We start from the raw sequence: 14,721 nt of genomic DNA, 5'->3' as shown, positions 1-14,721 counted from the left end.
TTCTGGTGGGGGTGGTGAAGGAGTCCATGTTTCCGCTCAGCGTTTGCACGCTCTCTGAAACACGCGCTCTTGGAACAAGATGGCCTCTTTTGTGTGGCGCTAGAACTTATGGGGAAGTGCTATGCTCTGATTGACAGAGGGTGTCACGGGAAGCTCTTAGAGGGGTCACACGACCAGCTTCCGGTCTGGTCAACGGGTCCCAGAACTGCACCCCCCGAATGGTGAAAGCGATTTGTGGGGCGGTCCTACAGGGAAAAAAACCTTCCTGATTGGTAGAGGGAGGGAGGGTGAGTTCTTAGAGGGGTCACACAACCCACTGCTGGGCGGGTCATCCGGTCCCGGAACTGCCCCCCGATTGGTCAAAGCAGTTCACGAGGCGGTCCTACAGGGAAAAAAACCCCTCCTGATTGGTGGAGGGAGGTGGGGCGAGTTCTTAGAGGGGTCACATGACCCACTTCTGGGCGGGTCATCCGGTCCCGGAATTGCCCCCCCATTGGTCAAAGCGGTTCGCGGGGCGGTCCTACGGGGAAAGCCCTTCCTGATTGGTAGAGGGAGGTGGGGCAAGTCCTTAGAGGGGTCACATGACACCCCTTACTTCCGGTCACCTGCCCCTCTTGACCCCGTATGTATTACCCCCAAGGGCGGGACTTCCGGTGACAGGGGACGGGCCTAACGGGGGTCACATGACATCCTTTTTACTTCCGGTCACCTGTCCCTCTCGACCCGGATGTACTACCCTCCAGGGGCGGGACTGCCGGTGACAAGGGAGAAGGGACTTCCGGGGAGTCGGGGGGGGGGGGGACTTCCGGATTCAGGGGGCGGAGCTAATGTTTGATTGATGGTAGGGCCCTTATACTACTCCCTTACCCCATAGAGAGCTAGCAGATATATCGTTCAGTCACTGTAGCTGGCCGCATACCACCAAGCTGAAACAGAAGCTGGCACAGACAGAGCACATTGTTCTCCAGAAATCCCCCGTGAAGCAATGGATGTGACAAGGTAGCAGGAGCTCTTCGTTCTATTTGTCTGTGCTTCATTCCCCGAGCACTCATCCAGGTCAGATGTCTCTTAGGACCTGAGTTGCCACCAGCTGGACAATGGGACTTGGGTCATTCTGTAGGACCTGGAGAGCTGGAATTACAGAGAATATGACTCACTTTTCATATAGTCACCTATGCCTGCAGTAGCTGGAGATTTAGTACCAGTGAGTACCAAGCTACAGCAGCTCTCTGTACAAACAAAGCTTTAGGTTCCTCCATTGGGATCCTTCCAAGCTCCAAACTGAGATGGAGGAGGGGGGAGAGGGGAGACCCTGACCCTACCAGAAACTCATCCAATTGGAAGGTGCTCCATTGACTCAATAGCTTCTGCTTTTAAGTTATTTTACATCTCCTGACAGAAATAAATCTGATGGTGTGGAGTTTGGGGTAGCAAAAGGTGGCTCCCAGGGAGCCGATGGAGCCCAAAGAGTGGATCACACAGGTTGGGAAGAGGCATTGCCAGGATAGCCAGGAGATGCACTGACTTATATCACACTGGCTGCAGTTTCCTCCAGGTACGTCTACACCACAAAGTTAATTCAAAATAACAGCTGTTATTTTGAATTAACTTTAATAGCATCTATACATGCAAACCGCTATTTCGAAATTAATTCGAAATAGCAGAGCGCTTAATTCAAATTTGGTAAACCTCATTCTACGAGGAGTAACACCAAATTTGAAATAGCTATTTCAAATTAAGTGCTGTGTAGACAATTAATTCAAAATAGGGGGCCTCCAGCCCTTCCCAGGGAGCCCTGGTGGCCACTCTGGGCACAACCAGGAAAACTTCCTCTCCTCTCCCCCTGGCCCCAGAGCCATTAAAGGAATAGACCCTGGCCCGTGCCAGATCCAAGCCTACCAGCCAAGAGCCAGCAGTGGCCACCGGGGCCCCTGAGCCAGTAGCCACAAAACGTGAGCCAGCAAGGCACTGGCAGCCAACCCTCCACTGCTCCTCAGGAGCAGTCTGCCAGCACCCAGGAGCCTGACAGGGGCTGGAGAAGGCGGGTGCCTTCCTGGTCCAGGGTGGAGATCATGGACCTTATTCAGGTTTGGGAGGGATGCCCCAGCATCCATGATCTCCGCACTAGACAGAGGAACACGGCCGTCAATGGCAGGATAGCTGCCCGCCTGGCCACCAAAGGCCACATGCGAACCCAGGAGCAGGTTTGCATGACAATCAAGTTGGTGCGGTGAGACCCCCAACCTTGGGCCCTGATCTTCCCTTCTCCTTTCTTCCCTTTGCTTCTCCCTTCCAACTTCCTCCTCCCAGGTTTCACCCTCCCCTCTCCCACCCACTCTATTCCTCTCTCCCACCTCCTTTTCCCAGTCTCCCCAGAGGTTCACCCTGTTGTTCAATAAACCCAGTTTCTATTTTTGAACATACATGTCTTTTATTTGACATCAGGAAGGGAGGCTAGGGAGGAGTAAGTAGATGGACGTGAGGGAGGAATGGGGCACGAGCCCCCGGTGGGGAGGACCGGGGTGGCTCTGAGGGCTCCTCGGGGTGGACACTCTCCTGCAGGGCCTCCTGGATCCTGACAGCCCCCCGATGGACTCCCCGGACGGTAGCCTGCAGCAAGTGCAGCTGGGCTGATGGCAACAACCCTACGAGACGCACCGGTGTGCCCAGGGGCAGCTCTGGCTCCATGTGGCCGAGTGCTGTGGTGTCCCGAGTGCAGGCACTCAGGGCACTCCAAGACAGGACTGCTTTGCTGTCCCTCATCGGGGTAGACAAGCGAGCGGGGAACCCAAGAACTGTCTGTTCGGGGTGGGGGTAGGGTCCCGTGAAGCACGGAGCTCAGTTAGCCTGAGGCAGCAGCCCCACACACTATGTCCTAACCTGATGCCCTGCCAGCACTGGTTCCGGCCAGCCTGAACTTCGGTTCAGGGTCCACTCAGTGTGGACGCGCTATTTCAAAATAACAAAATGCTATTTTGAAATAGGTTTTGTGTATAGATGCATAATTCGAATTAGCTTATTTCAAATTAACTATTTCGAATTAAGTTAACTTGAATTAACGCTGTAGTGTAGACGTACCTCTTTCAGAGCAGACTAAAGCTGAATCTGTCCTTTGATGTGTGGCTGATGCACTTCACACCTGTGGTATCAGTTACTGCTTGCTTGTCAGCTAAATTTCTTTATAACTCACTAATGAATAGGATTTCACCTGTATTTGTTACTTACAGGTCAACAGATGTTCCATGTCCAGCCATTTCATATTCTTGGTGTCCGTATGTTCCAGGATGATGCCTAAATAAGCAGTGTAAAATAAACATCAATAAAAAACCTTCTCTTGTTAAGTGCAAGGTGATAACATTGGCCCTTTGGCTTCTATTGTGGGTCTAAGGTGAGCTGTAGGCAAGACAATACTAGAAAAGTTTAGCGTCCACACTGAAGAGAATAAGAGAAAAAAATTAAGAATGTTTACATAAAACCTCATTTGCTTTAAACAATCTATGTTCCTCTTGCCACTGCTGTCAGTTATTGGAGATATACTAGGATAGTGTATTAATCTAGTGGTGTGAACAAAGGGGCTGGGGCCAGGAATAAGTGCGTACTAAGCAAGGATCTCACCTGGATAAATTAATTAGGCCACACTGCTTGCCTGGCTTGCATGGGTGTGCTAAGGAAAGGATGGCACAGGGCCAAAGGGGAGGAATCTAGTGCTTCCTGGGCAAGGCAATCAGGAACCTGCAACAGCAGGCACTGTGTGGCGGTGGGCTGCCTACCTCCCAGTGATGAAGCACCAGTCAGGAACAGTGAACAACACTGAGCTTAGGTCTATAGTTTGAGTCCACACTAACTCTGACTACTAAAAATAGAGTGCAGGTAAGATGACAGAAGCAGTCGGAGGAGCTAGCCACCTTGAGAACAGACTTTTGGGTTTGGATGGGATCATCCTTGGAATAGTTAACCCCTCCTGCTACTCCTGCCACAGCTACTCTATTTTTAGCACACTAGTTTGATCGGAGAATAAACATACCCTACGTGACAGTGTGCCAGCCTCTGCTACTAAATGACTGCGCCATCTCAAAGCATTCAATTGCAAATTACAAATTCCTCCTAACACCACACTGAAGAAGTAGGAGAACATTAACATCTCCATTTATGCATGAGAAGTCACAGCACGGAGAGATTAATAGTAGCTCAGTGCTGCACACAGGGACTTTTTCTGTCTACCTCAAAGGGAATACCAAAAGGGACACGGCACACTTTCTCTCACCAGCTAACTTGGCTGCAGCTGCCCGGATCTCTTCCCAGCTGCTGCGGAAGTATCTGATGGTGGTTTTGTAAAAGTTCTCTAGTAGCTCAGCCTTCTCTTTGGCCTAGAGAAAATCAGGGACACATGAGCTCTCTCTGGCTAGAAATGCCCTTTGACTGCCAACACATGCCTTTACAAACCACAAGTAAACAGTCTGTGTTCCTCTTGCCACTGCTGTCAGTTATTGGATTCACTCAGACTTTTTTTTTAATTTAAACAAGTAAATAGAAGAAAGGACAGGAGGCTGTGTAGAAGTGGGGAAAGTGGGAATCTATGGCAGATTTACATTCCTCTCACCCTCAGTCCTGTATCCCACTCTAATAGGGTACGTCTACACTCCAATGTTAATTCGAACTAACTTAGTTCGAATTACTTAATTCGAACTAAGCTAATTCAAACTAACGGATCTAGACTAAAAAACTAGTTCGAATTAGCATTTTACTAATTCGAACTAGCATGTCCACATTAAGTGGACCCTGAACCGGGCTTAAGGATGGCCGGAAGCAGTGCCGGCAGGGCATCAGAGGAGGACTTAGAGCGTGGAGATGCTGTCTCAGGCTAGCCGAGGGCTGTGCTTAAAGGGTCCCAACCCCCACCCCGGACAGACAGTTCTCAGGGGTGCCCTGCTTGCAAAGCAGTCTTGGCTTGGAGTGCCCGGAGTACCCACACTGGGCACATCACAGCACTTGGCCATCAGACCGGCTGCACTTGCCGCAGCCTGCCATCTGGGGAGATGGGGCAATTGGGGGGCTGCAGGAGAGCTTCCACCCCAAAAGCCCGCAGAGCCAGCCCAGTCCTCCCCATCGGGGGCGCGTACCCCATTCCTCCCTCAACTCCTTCCCCTTACCCTTCCCTAGCCCCTCTTCTTGATGTACAAAATAAAGGACAATTGTGTTCAAAAATGGAATCTGTCTTTATTGAACAAAACTGGGGGAGACTGGGAAAAGGGGGTGGGAGAGGGGAGGGCAACTAAAATGATCAGGGGTTGGGAACAGGTCTCATATGAAGAGAGGCTAAAGAGACTGGGACTGTTCAGCTTAGAAAAGAGGAGACGGAGGGGGGACAGGATAGAGGTCTCTAAAAGCAGGAGTTGGGTGGAGAGGGTGCATACAGAAAAGTTCTTCATTAGTTCCCATAAAGAAGGACTAGAGGACACCAAAGGAAAGGAATGGGTAACAGGCTTCAAACTAGTAACAGAAAGTTGTTCTTCACAAAGCACAGAGTCAACCTGTGGAACTCCTTGCTGCAGGAGGCTGTGAAGGCTACAACTAGAACAGAGTTTAAAGGGAAGTGAGATCAAGCCATGGAGGTTGGGTCCATGGAGTGGTATTAGCCAGGGGGTAGGAGAGGTGTCCCTGCCCAAAGTTTGTGGAAGGCTGGAGAGGGATGGCACGAGACAAATGGCTTGGTCACTGTCTTCGGTCCATCCCCTCCAGGGTCCCTAGGGTTGGCCGCTGTCGGCAGACAGGCTACGGGATAGATGAACCTTTGGTCTGACCCAGGATGGCCATTGTATGCTCAGGGCTCAGGGTCGTGGGGTCTCAGTGGACCACCTTGATTTTCATGCACTCCTGCTCCTGGGTGGCCAGGCTGGCAGCTCTCCTGCCCTAGCCGGCCACCTTCCTGTGCCTAGTGCGGAGATCGTGGACGAGGTCCACGATGTCCGCACTAGCCCAGGAGGGAGCCCGCCTTTTGCGGTCCCGGGCAAGCTCCCAGGACCCGCCAGCCTGGTCCCGGGAAGAGGGGGAGGGCTGGGGGGCATCGGGTGGGTGGCTCGATCCGCACCAGGTGCAGGGTCTGCTGGCTGGGTGCTGGCAGGCTTGCACCTGGCACGGGCACCGTAGCCATCCCGTGCCCCTTTAAGGGGTCCGGGGCCGGGAGGGGGGCATAGAGTTTCCCTGGTGTTGGCCGGAGTGGCCACCAGGGAAACCTGGGGAGGGCTAGCCTCCCACTAGTTCGCATTAAGGGGCTACACAGCCCTTAATTCGAACTAGTAAGTTTGAACTAGGCTTAATCCTCGTGGAATGAGGATTACCTAGTTCGAACTAAGCGCTCCGCTAGTTCGAATTAAATTCAAACTAACGGAGCGCTAGTGTAGCGCCTATGAAAGTTAGTTCGAACTAACGTCCGTTAGTTCAAACTAACTTTGTAGCGTAGACATACCCATAGATACTTACATTGCCCATCACACATTCCCCCTGCTTCTACATCACAAGCCTATGCTGTCAATAATCTCATATAATTCTATAGGTCACTCACAAGGTGTCTGCAGATATCCATCTGGAGCTCCTCAGGGTTCAGCTCGGTTCTCCAACTAAGATGCTCATTAAGTATAGTTTGGAGCCTCTTCAGTCCCAAAAATGGGGCACAGAGATGAAATGTAGCTCTGCACTCCTGAAAAAGAGGGTTGCACCAGTGAATTGTTCCATAACACGTATTGTGCTCATTCAAATGGAACTCATGTCCTTGACTGCTCATCTACCCCAAGAATAAAAGGGATTCCCCTGAAGTAATAGACAGAAAATATGCCAGCATGACTTTAATAGGGGGAAAGGGATTCTACTTCTGGAGTATTGCATCCAATTCTGGGCACCCCATTACTTAAAAAATGTTGATACATTGGAGAAAGTCCAACGGAGGGCAACAAAAATGATTAGGAGGCTGGAACACATGATTTACAAGGAGAGGCTGAGGGATTTGGGATTATTTAGTCTTCAGAAGAGAAGAGTGAGGGGAGCTTTGATAGAAGGCTTTAACTACCTGAAGGGGGATTTCAAAGAGGATGGAGAGAGGCTGTTCTCAGTGGTACTAGATGACTGAATGAGGAGCAATGGTCTCAAGTTACAGTGGGGGAGGTCTAGGTTGGATATTCGGAAAAACTATTTTACTAGGAAGGTGGTGAAGCACTGGAATGGGTTACCTAGGGAGGCAACGGAACCTCTAAATCTAGAGTTTTCAAGTCCTAGCTTGACAAAGCCCTGGCTGGGATTGTTTAGTTGTGGCTGGTCCTGTTTTGGGCAGGAGGTTGGACTCAGTGACCTCCTGAGGTCTCCTCCAAACCTATGGTTCTATGATTTTATAATACTGAAAACTGGAGATAGCAGCAATGTTTTTTCAGAACAGATGTAGCTATGAAAGCTGCTTCACTAGGCATAGCTGTGATCTTTCCTCTGTTGTGGGGAGGCAGGAACGTGGGGTGCAGAGATAGGCAGGAATGAACTCTTGGGATCAGACCCATGACCTATCCTGAACTCCAGTGAGACAACCCTGGCTGCTAAGGACCAGCCTGTCTGGGATTGACTCAAAAGGAGGGCAATGAACTGAGGGAAGAATTTAGGTCTCCACTGCAGGAAGGAATAGCAGAGCTCCCCTGGCAACAGGAGGAAGATTCTTTTTGCTTAGTATTTAAGTCACTGTCATTCTTACCATTGAAACTTCAGGGCTTGGATCTTGCAGGTGCAGCAGAAGTGTGACCCAGCTCTGTCTAACCTGCTTGGCAAAATAGTCCTTCCATTTTCTCTTTGCAGAGCCGGCCAGGATACCAAACAGGACAAAGGCCAATGCACGAAGAGTGTTGTCCTTCTATAGCCAAGAAAGCCACACAGGTTGGTAACGAAGAGATAACCACATCATGTATCTAGCACAGCTGTCTCTTCTACATTAGAGTAGAGTGATTCCAACTACAGAAGTTTAGAAGAACTGGAATTAATCAAGTTTGGGCCAAATGTGTTGATTCTTCAAAATACTTTGAAGACAGTTCAATTTTGACAAAATTCTTCCAGAAGCCAAGTAGGGGTACTTGGTCAGCTTCTTGGTGACCCATCTAGCAGGCTAACTGAGATCTTGGGCTTCCTGGCCCTCACCTTCAGAACAGCCTGTTTGGCAGGCTGACAAGGAGCCAGGAAATGTGTACCCTGGCACCTCTAATTCCCAGTGCTTCCAGGTTCCCTGTCTCCAGCATAGTCTGCCAGTAGACTGCCCTCAGGCAAGGCTCCCAGTAGAGCTGGGTTGAGAATAGTATTACTGTTTCACAAAGAGATTTGAAATTTGGGCTGGGGGGTGTGTCCCCCAAATAGGAACAAAACCAAAATTTGAAATCTCAAACTTCTCTGCAAAATGGAATAATTTCAACCAGGTGACATAAAAATCGTATGGAGCAGGCCCAAAACAGTCTATTACACCCTGTATGCCCATTTTCCTTGTTATGCAGCTACCTAATCTAGTATTCATACTTCCTTTGCCATTCTCATTGGAAATAAAGATGAACAGAAGGGTGAGACTGAAGGAGCAGGGATGGCATCCTCATTTTCTTAATTCTCTGCTCCGCCATAAAACACATCTCTTCCCTAAGGCCTAAAATCACTTCATTCTGACATGAACAATGCCCAGTGAGGACACATCATGCATTGTAAATGGAGCCTCATCAATGTCAGCTGAACTGGGGTTGAAGGCTTCTGTTCACGTACATTATCGAAGTACTTCCGGATCTGTATGGTGAGGTCTCTGAAGGAAGAACCTATGTCCTTCCCTTTCAGCTCCTTCAGGACTTTGGCCAGTGCCTTCATGCATTCGATAATGATTTCAAAACTGAAAGTCTCTTCTAAAGTCCTGATCAGTGTCTCCAGAAGAAACTTCTTGTACTTTTTCACCTGTTCAGACATATGACATTAAAAAACACTTTCCACTAACCACATTTCTAATATGTTTTTTTAGCAATTATGAAGCAGTGGGAATTTCATCTGCCCCCTAGTGACCTATAGCTATATTTTACATCAGGTACTAGCTACAATAAGCCAAACTCTGTGCCATATTACACCTATGTAATCCTATTAGATTTCTAATTACTTAGATTTGAAGGCCAAAAGGGACCATTGTGACCTCCTTCACAACACAGAACCTCCCCAAAATAATGTCTGTTTGACTAGAGCACCTCTTTTAGAAAAACAGCCCATCTTGTTTTTAAAGTTGCTACTGATAGAGAACCCACCACAACCCTTGGTAAATGGTTCCAATGATTAAAATTACCATTAAAATGTATGCCTTACTATCAGTCTGAATTAGTTTAGCTTCATTCCTCCCCCCCCCCCCCATTGAATCTAAAGGCACATTTTCTAGCCCTTTGAAAATTCTTGTGACTCTTCTCCAATTTATCAGCATCCTTCTTGAATTGCAGGCATGATCCTGACATAGTATTCTAACAGTTCTCACACCAGTGCCATAAGCAGAGGTAAAATAACTTCTTTATTCTTATTCAGAATCCCTCTGTCTATGCCTCCGAGGATCACCTCAGCTCTTTTGGTCACAGCTTTGTACTGGGCGCTTACGTTCAGCTGATTATCTATCATGATTTGAGTTTTTTAGTGTCTCTGTTTCCTGGAATAGAATCTCTCATCTTGGAAGTATGGCCTACACTCTTCATTCCTAGGAGTATACATTTACATATGATCATATTAAGTACATATTGTTTCCTTATGCCCAGCTTACCAAGGGAACCAACCTGCTGTGTATTGACTGCAAAGAGGTTACAGGGGTATGAGAGAGCAGAAGTTGGCCTAGTGCATTGTGCATGGCCTCTGTAAATCCTGAGCAATTGTTTCCTTTAGTTTCTCTAGTTATGCTGCATTGTATTCAGTATTCTATCTTACCTTCTCAGGTGCCCCATAGACTACATTTCCCAGGCCTCTTACAGCCATTCGACGGACAATCCAGTAGTTGTCCTCTAACCTTTCTTCTAAGATGTGTAAGACAGACTTAAGCAACTTCTTCTCCCTGAGTATGGGATCAGTCATTAGCTGAAATAAAATCAACATGTCCATTAGCTCTAATATGTTCATTAAGATAGCGAATATAATTTGAGGAGACACGTAATACACTGTAATTTATTATTCTATATGAATGAGTACTGTGTTAAAAACATGGATTTTTCCTTTTAGGCACTATAATGGGTGATTGCTCATCCCCTGAGAGCCTCTCAGTGACTGCATTTGATACCACAGTCCTTTTCTCGCCCAGGTGCATCCTGCCAGTCGATCTTAGTGAGTCTTCCATGGCTCAGCCCTCTGGCCAAGTCCCAAAGTCCAAACAAATGCCTTTTAGGTCCTGTTGCCCTCACTAGGGTCTTCAGCCCCAACTCTGGACCCTTTATATTCTGTTCTTTGTTCAACCTCTCCATAAGCCCTGTCCCCTTCATCGGGTTTATGCCACTGGGGAACCTGGGCCTGCCCACTACTCTTGGTTCCAACCTAGAAATAGCAGCGAGTCATTGCTTCATTTCAGTTCATTGCTACTTTTTCCTTGGGTTCTTCCTATGGGGCCACTTTCAGTTTCTCCCTCAAATTATATGTTTAAGGCTCGTAAGGACTCTCTCTCTGCAAATTCAGCTTCAGAAAATGCTGCCTGAAATAAACCCCTGTGAATTGGTTTGGCCAGAGAATAGCATCCTTTCTTGGCCCTCCACTTCCTGAAAGAAACTGACCTAATAAAGCCCTGTAGCTCCATATATCTGAGCCAGCTGGGCTCTGATTGGCAGCTTTCATGAGGCCTCTCTAGGCAGACCTTGAAAACCCACGTTTGTGACTCCTTTCCTAGGTGGGGTGTAGAAAGATTTTGGGGCACAAACAGATTCCTAGAACCACCAGATGAGCCTCTAAAATAGCGACTTAGCGTAAATGTGAAATATGACACAGACGTTATAGCAAGGCTGTGGAGAGGGAGGATGCTCCAGTAGTTAGCAGCCTAGGACTTAGGAGGTTCCAGTTCAATTTCCTGCACCCTCAAAGACTTCCTAGATGATGTTGGGCAAGTCACTTAGGCCTTCTGTGCATCAGTTTCCTCTTTGCAAAATGGGACTAATAGTGTTTCCCTGCCTCACAGGGGTATTGTAGGGATACATACTTTTAAAGAGTTTTGAGGCACTCAGATACTACATTATCATTTTGAAGTACTCAGATAATACAAGTTTCTAAAAGGATGTTTTAAGGAAGATGGAGAAAAATTGTTCTCCTTGGCCTCTAAGGATAGGATAAGAAGCAATGAGCTTAAATTACATCAAGGGAGGTTTAGGTTGGACAGCAGGAAAAACGTCCTGCCTGTCAGGGTGGTTAAACCCTGCAATAAATTGCCTCAGGAGGTTGTGGAATCTGCATCACTAGAAATATTTAAGAGCAGGTTAGACAAACACCTGTCAGGGATGATCTAGACTGTGCTTGGTCCTGCCGTGATGGCTGGGGATTGGACTCGAAGACCTCTCAAGATCCCTTCCAGTTCGAATGTTCTATGAATCTATTATTCTACATTAATGAGAATCTAAGATAGATGTTAATGTATTTGTATGTTGCTTATTTTATAGTATTAGGACACTAGATTCATTTAGAAGATTTGCTGAGCTAGACCAAAATCAGGAGCTGTTGGTTAGTATTAGCCCTAGGAATTGTCAGAAAAGGTCTAGTAACTCAAATTCTATGGCTACATCTACATTGGCATGATTTTGCGCAAAAGCAGCTGCCTGTCTACACTGGCGGGGAGTTCTTGCGCAAGAACACTGACATTCTAATGTCTAAAATCAGTGCTTCTTGCGCAAAAACTATGATGCTCCCGCTCAGGAAAAAGCCCTCCTGTGCAACTGTTCTTGCGCAAGAGGCCAGTGTAGACAGGCCACATTAATTTCTTGTGCAAGAAAGCCCAATGGCTAAAATGGCCATCGGAGCTTTCTTGCGCAAGAGAGCGTCTACACTGGCACGGATGATTTTGCACAAAAGCGCCTCTTAGCGCAACAGCACATGCCAGTGTAGACGCTCTCTTGCGCAAATATTCTAACGCAAAAACTCTCACGTTAAAAGTATGGGTATGTCTACACTACAAAGTTAATTCGAACTAACAGCCGTTAGTTCGAATTAACTTTAATAGCGGCTATACATACAAACTGCTAGTTCGAATTTCAATCGAACTAGCGGAGCGCTTAATTCGAACTAGGTAAACCTCATTCTACGAGGAGTAACGCCTCGTTCGAATTAAGTAGTTCAAATTAAGGGCTGTGTAGCCACTTAATTCGAACTAGTTGGAGGCTAACCCTGATCAGGTTGCCCTGATGGCCACTCTGGGCCAAACCAGGGAAACTTTTCTGCCCCTCTCTCAGCCCCAGAGCCCTTAAAGGGGCACGGTTTGGCTACAGTGCCTGTGCCAGTTGCAAGCCTGCCAGCACCCAGCCAGCAGACCCTGCACCTGGCATGGCATGAGCCAGCCACCCGCTGCCACCCAGCCCTCCGCCTCTTCCCAGGACCAGGTTGGCGGCTCCTAGGAGCCTGCCCAGGGCCACAAGAGGCAGGCGCCCGCGTGGTCTAGTGCGGAGATCGTGGACATTATCGAGGTTTGGGGGGGAGGCCTCCAGCGTCCACGACCTCCACACTAGGCACAGGAATGCAGCCGTCTAGGGCAGGATAGCTGCCAGCCTGGCCACCAAAGGCCACATCCAAATCCAGGAGCAGGTTTGCATGAAAATCAAGTTGTTCCAGTGAGACCCCCGACCCTGAGCCCTGCGCTTAGAACATAAGAACATAAGAATGGCCGTACTGAGTCCGACCAAAGGTCCATCTAGTCCAGTAGCCTGTCTGCCGACAGCGGCCAACACCAGGTACCCCAGAGGGGATGGACCGAAGACAATGACCAAGCGATTTGTCTCGTGCCATCCATCTTCAGCCTTCCACAAACAGAGGCCAGGGACACCATTCCTACCCCCTGGCTAATAGCACTCCACGGACCCAACCTCCATGAATTTATCTAACTTCTCTTTAAACTCTGTTATAGTTCTAGGCTTCACAGCCTCCTGTGGCAAGGAGTTCCACAGGTTGACTATAAGAAGAACTTTGTGTGAAGAAGAACTTTCTTTTATTAGTTTTAAACCTGATGTCCATTCATTTCATTTGGTGTCCTCTAGTCCTTATATTATGGGAACTAATGAAGAACTTTTCTTTATGCACCCTCTCCACACCACTCATGATTTTATAGACCTCTATCATATCCCCCCTCAGTCTCCTCTTTTCTAAGCTGAAAAGTCCCAGTCTCTTTAGCCTCTCTTCATATGGGACCTGTTCCAAACCCCTAATCATTGTACTTGCCCTTTTCTGAACCCTTTCCAAGGCCATATCTTTTTTGAGGTGAGAAGACCACATCTGTACACAGTTCTGAAGATATGGCGTACCATAGTTTTATACTTCCCCTCCTCCTTCTTCCCCTGGCTTCCCCCTTCCAGCTCCCTCCTCCCAGGTTTCCACCTCCCCTCTCCCACCCTCTTTCTTCCCCTCTCCCACCTCCTTTTCCCAGTCCCCCAGAGGTTAACTCACCCCCCCCGCCCCCAGTTTTGTTAAATAAAGAGAGTTTCTATTTTTGAACACGTGTCCTTTATTTTTTACATCAGGAAGAGGGGGCTCGGGAAGGGTAAGTGGAAGGAGGTGAGGGAGGAATGGGGCACGAGCCCCCGATGGGGAGGACTGGGGTGGCTCTGCGGGCTCCTCGGGGTGGAAGCTTTCCTGTAGGGCCTCCTGGATCCTGACAGCCCCCTGATTGACCTCCCCCAGATGGCAGCCTGCGGCAAGTGCAGCCGGGCTGATGGTCGAGTGCTGTAATGTGCCGAGGGCATTCAGGGCACTCCAAGACAGGACTGCTTTGCTGTCCCCATCGAGTTAGACAAGCAAGCGGGGAATCCTGAGAACTGTCTGTCCGGGGTGGGGGTCGGGTCCTTTTAAGCACAGCCCTCGGCTAGCCTGAGGAAGCAGCTCCACACCTTAAGTCCTAACCTGATGCCCTGACGGCACTGGTTCTGGCCAGCCTTAACTTCGGTTCAGGGTCCACTCAATGTGGACATGCTATTTCGAATTAGCAAAATGCTAATTCGAATTAGTTTTTAGGTCTAGATGCACTCATTTGAATTAGCTTATTTCGAATTAACTAATTCGAATTAAGTTAAATTGAATTAGTGCTGTAGGTTAGACATACCTTATTTGCGCAAAATCTTGCCAATGTAGACGTAGCCTATCTATATCTTTCTCACTCTCTCTTAACCAGCAACTAGAATAGGCAGCTAGGCCAGGCTAGTATAGACCCCAAAAATAACAAAGAGAAAATGATTAAGAAAGGTGTAATGAAGTTCCTTGTGAGATTTCCTTACAAAGGACACATTCTACTATCTAAAATGAATTCCTATGAAGTGAACTGTACAACTCCTCAGAGAAAGGTAAACAACAGATAACAGCCTAATGGTGGAACTGCTCATACCTGAGCAAAGAAAGCTGTGCTGGTGCCTCGCTGATTTTCTGATGGGGAATTTACCCAGGGGAGGAGGCTCTGTATGATCTCCACTGTTATTAGTCCAGATCTTTGCAGAACACTGGAAGACAAAAGGAACCACTTATGGGGCAGACTGT

At 48.2% G+C, this 14,721-nt stretch overlaps 1 protein-coding gene across 1 annotated transcript in view; it reads right to left on the bottom strand.

Annotated features, from left to right (window-relative positions):
* Positions 1 to 769: 769 nt before the first annotated feature.
* LOC142824853 (maestro heat-like repeat-containing protein family member 2B) overlaps positions 770 to 14,721 on the bottom strand; it is a 39,413-nt gene continuing 25,461 nt past the window's right edge. Inside the window, exons 18-25 of the mRNA XM_075916641.1 lie at positions 14,573 to 14,684; positions 9,949 to 10,095; positions 8,770 to 8,952; positions 7,730 to 7,885; positions 6,563 to 6,697; positions 4,265 to 4,367; positions 3,226 to 3,291; positions 770 to 1,131 (exon numbers count right to left, since the gene is read on the bottom strand). Coding sequence (XP_075772756.1) covers positions 1,058 to 1,131; positions 3,226 to 3,291; positions 4,265 to 4,367; positions 6,563 to 6,697; positions 7,730 to 7,885; positions 8,770 to 8,952; positions 9,949 to 10,095; positions 14,573 to 14,684 — 976 coding nt within the window. The 3' untranslated portion in view covers positions 770 to 1,057. The remainder of the gene's footprint in view (positions 1,132 to 3,225; positions 3,292 to 4,264; positions 4,368 to 6,562; positions 6,698 to 7,729; positions 7,886 to 8,769; positions 8,953 to 9,948; positions 10,096 to 14,572; positions 14,685 to 14,721) is intronic.

Source organism: Pelodiscus sinensis, unplaced genomic scaffold, assembly GCF_049634645.1.
Source record: "Pelodiscus sinensis isolate JC-2024 unplaced genomic scaffold, ASM4963464v1 ctg44, whole genome shotgun sequence".
Classification (NCBI taxonomy): domain Eukaryota; kingdom Metazoa; phylum Chordata; order Testudines; family Trionychidae; genus Pelodiscus; species Pelodiscus sinensis.
The sequence above is the reverse complement of the archived record's forward strand: the minus strand, read 5'-3'. Positions and strand labels throughout refer to the sequence as shown.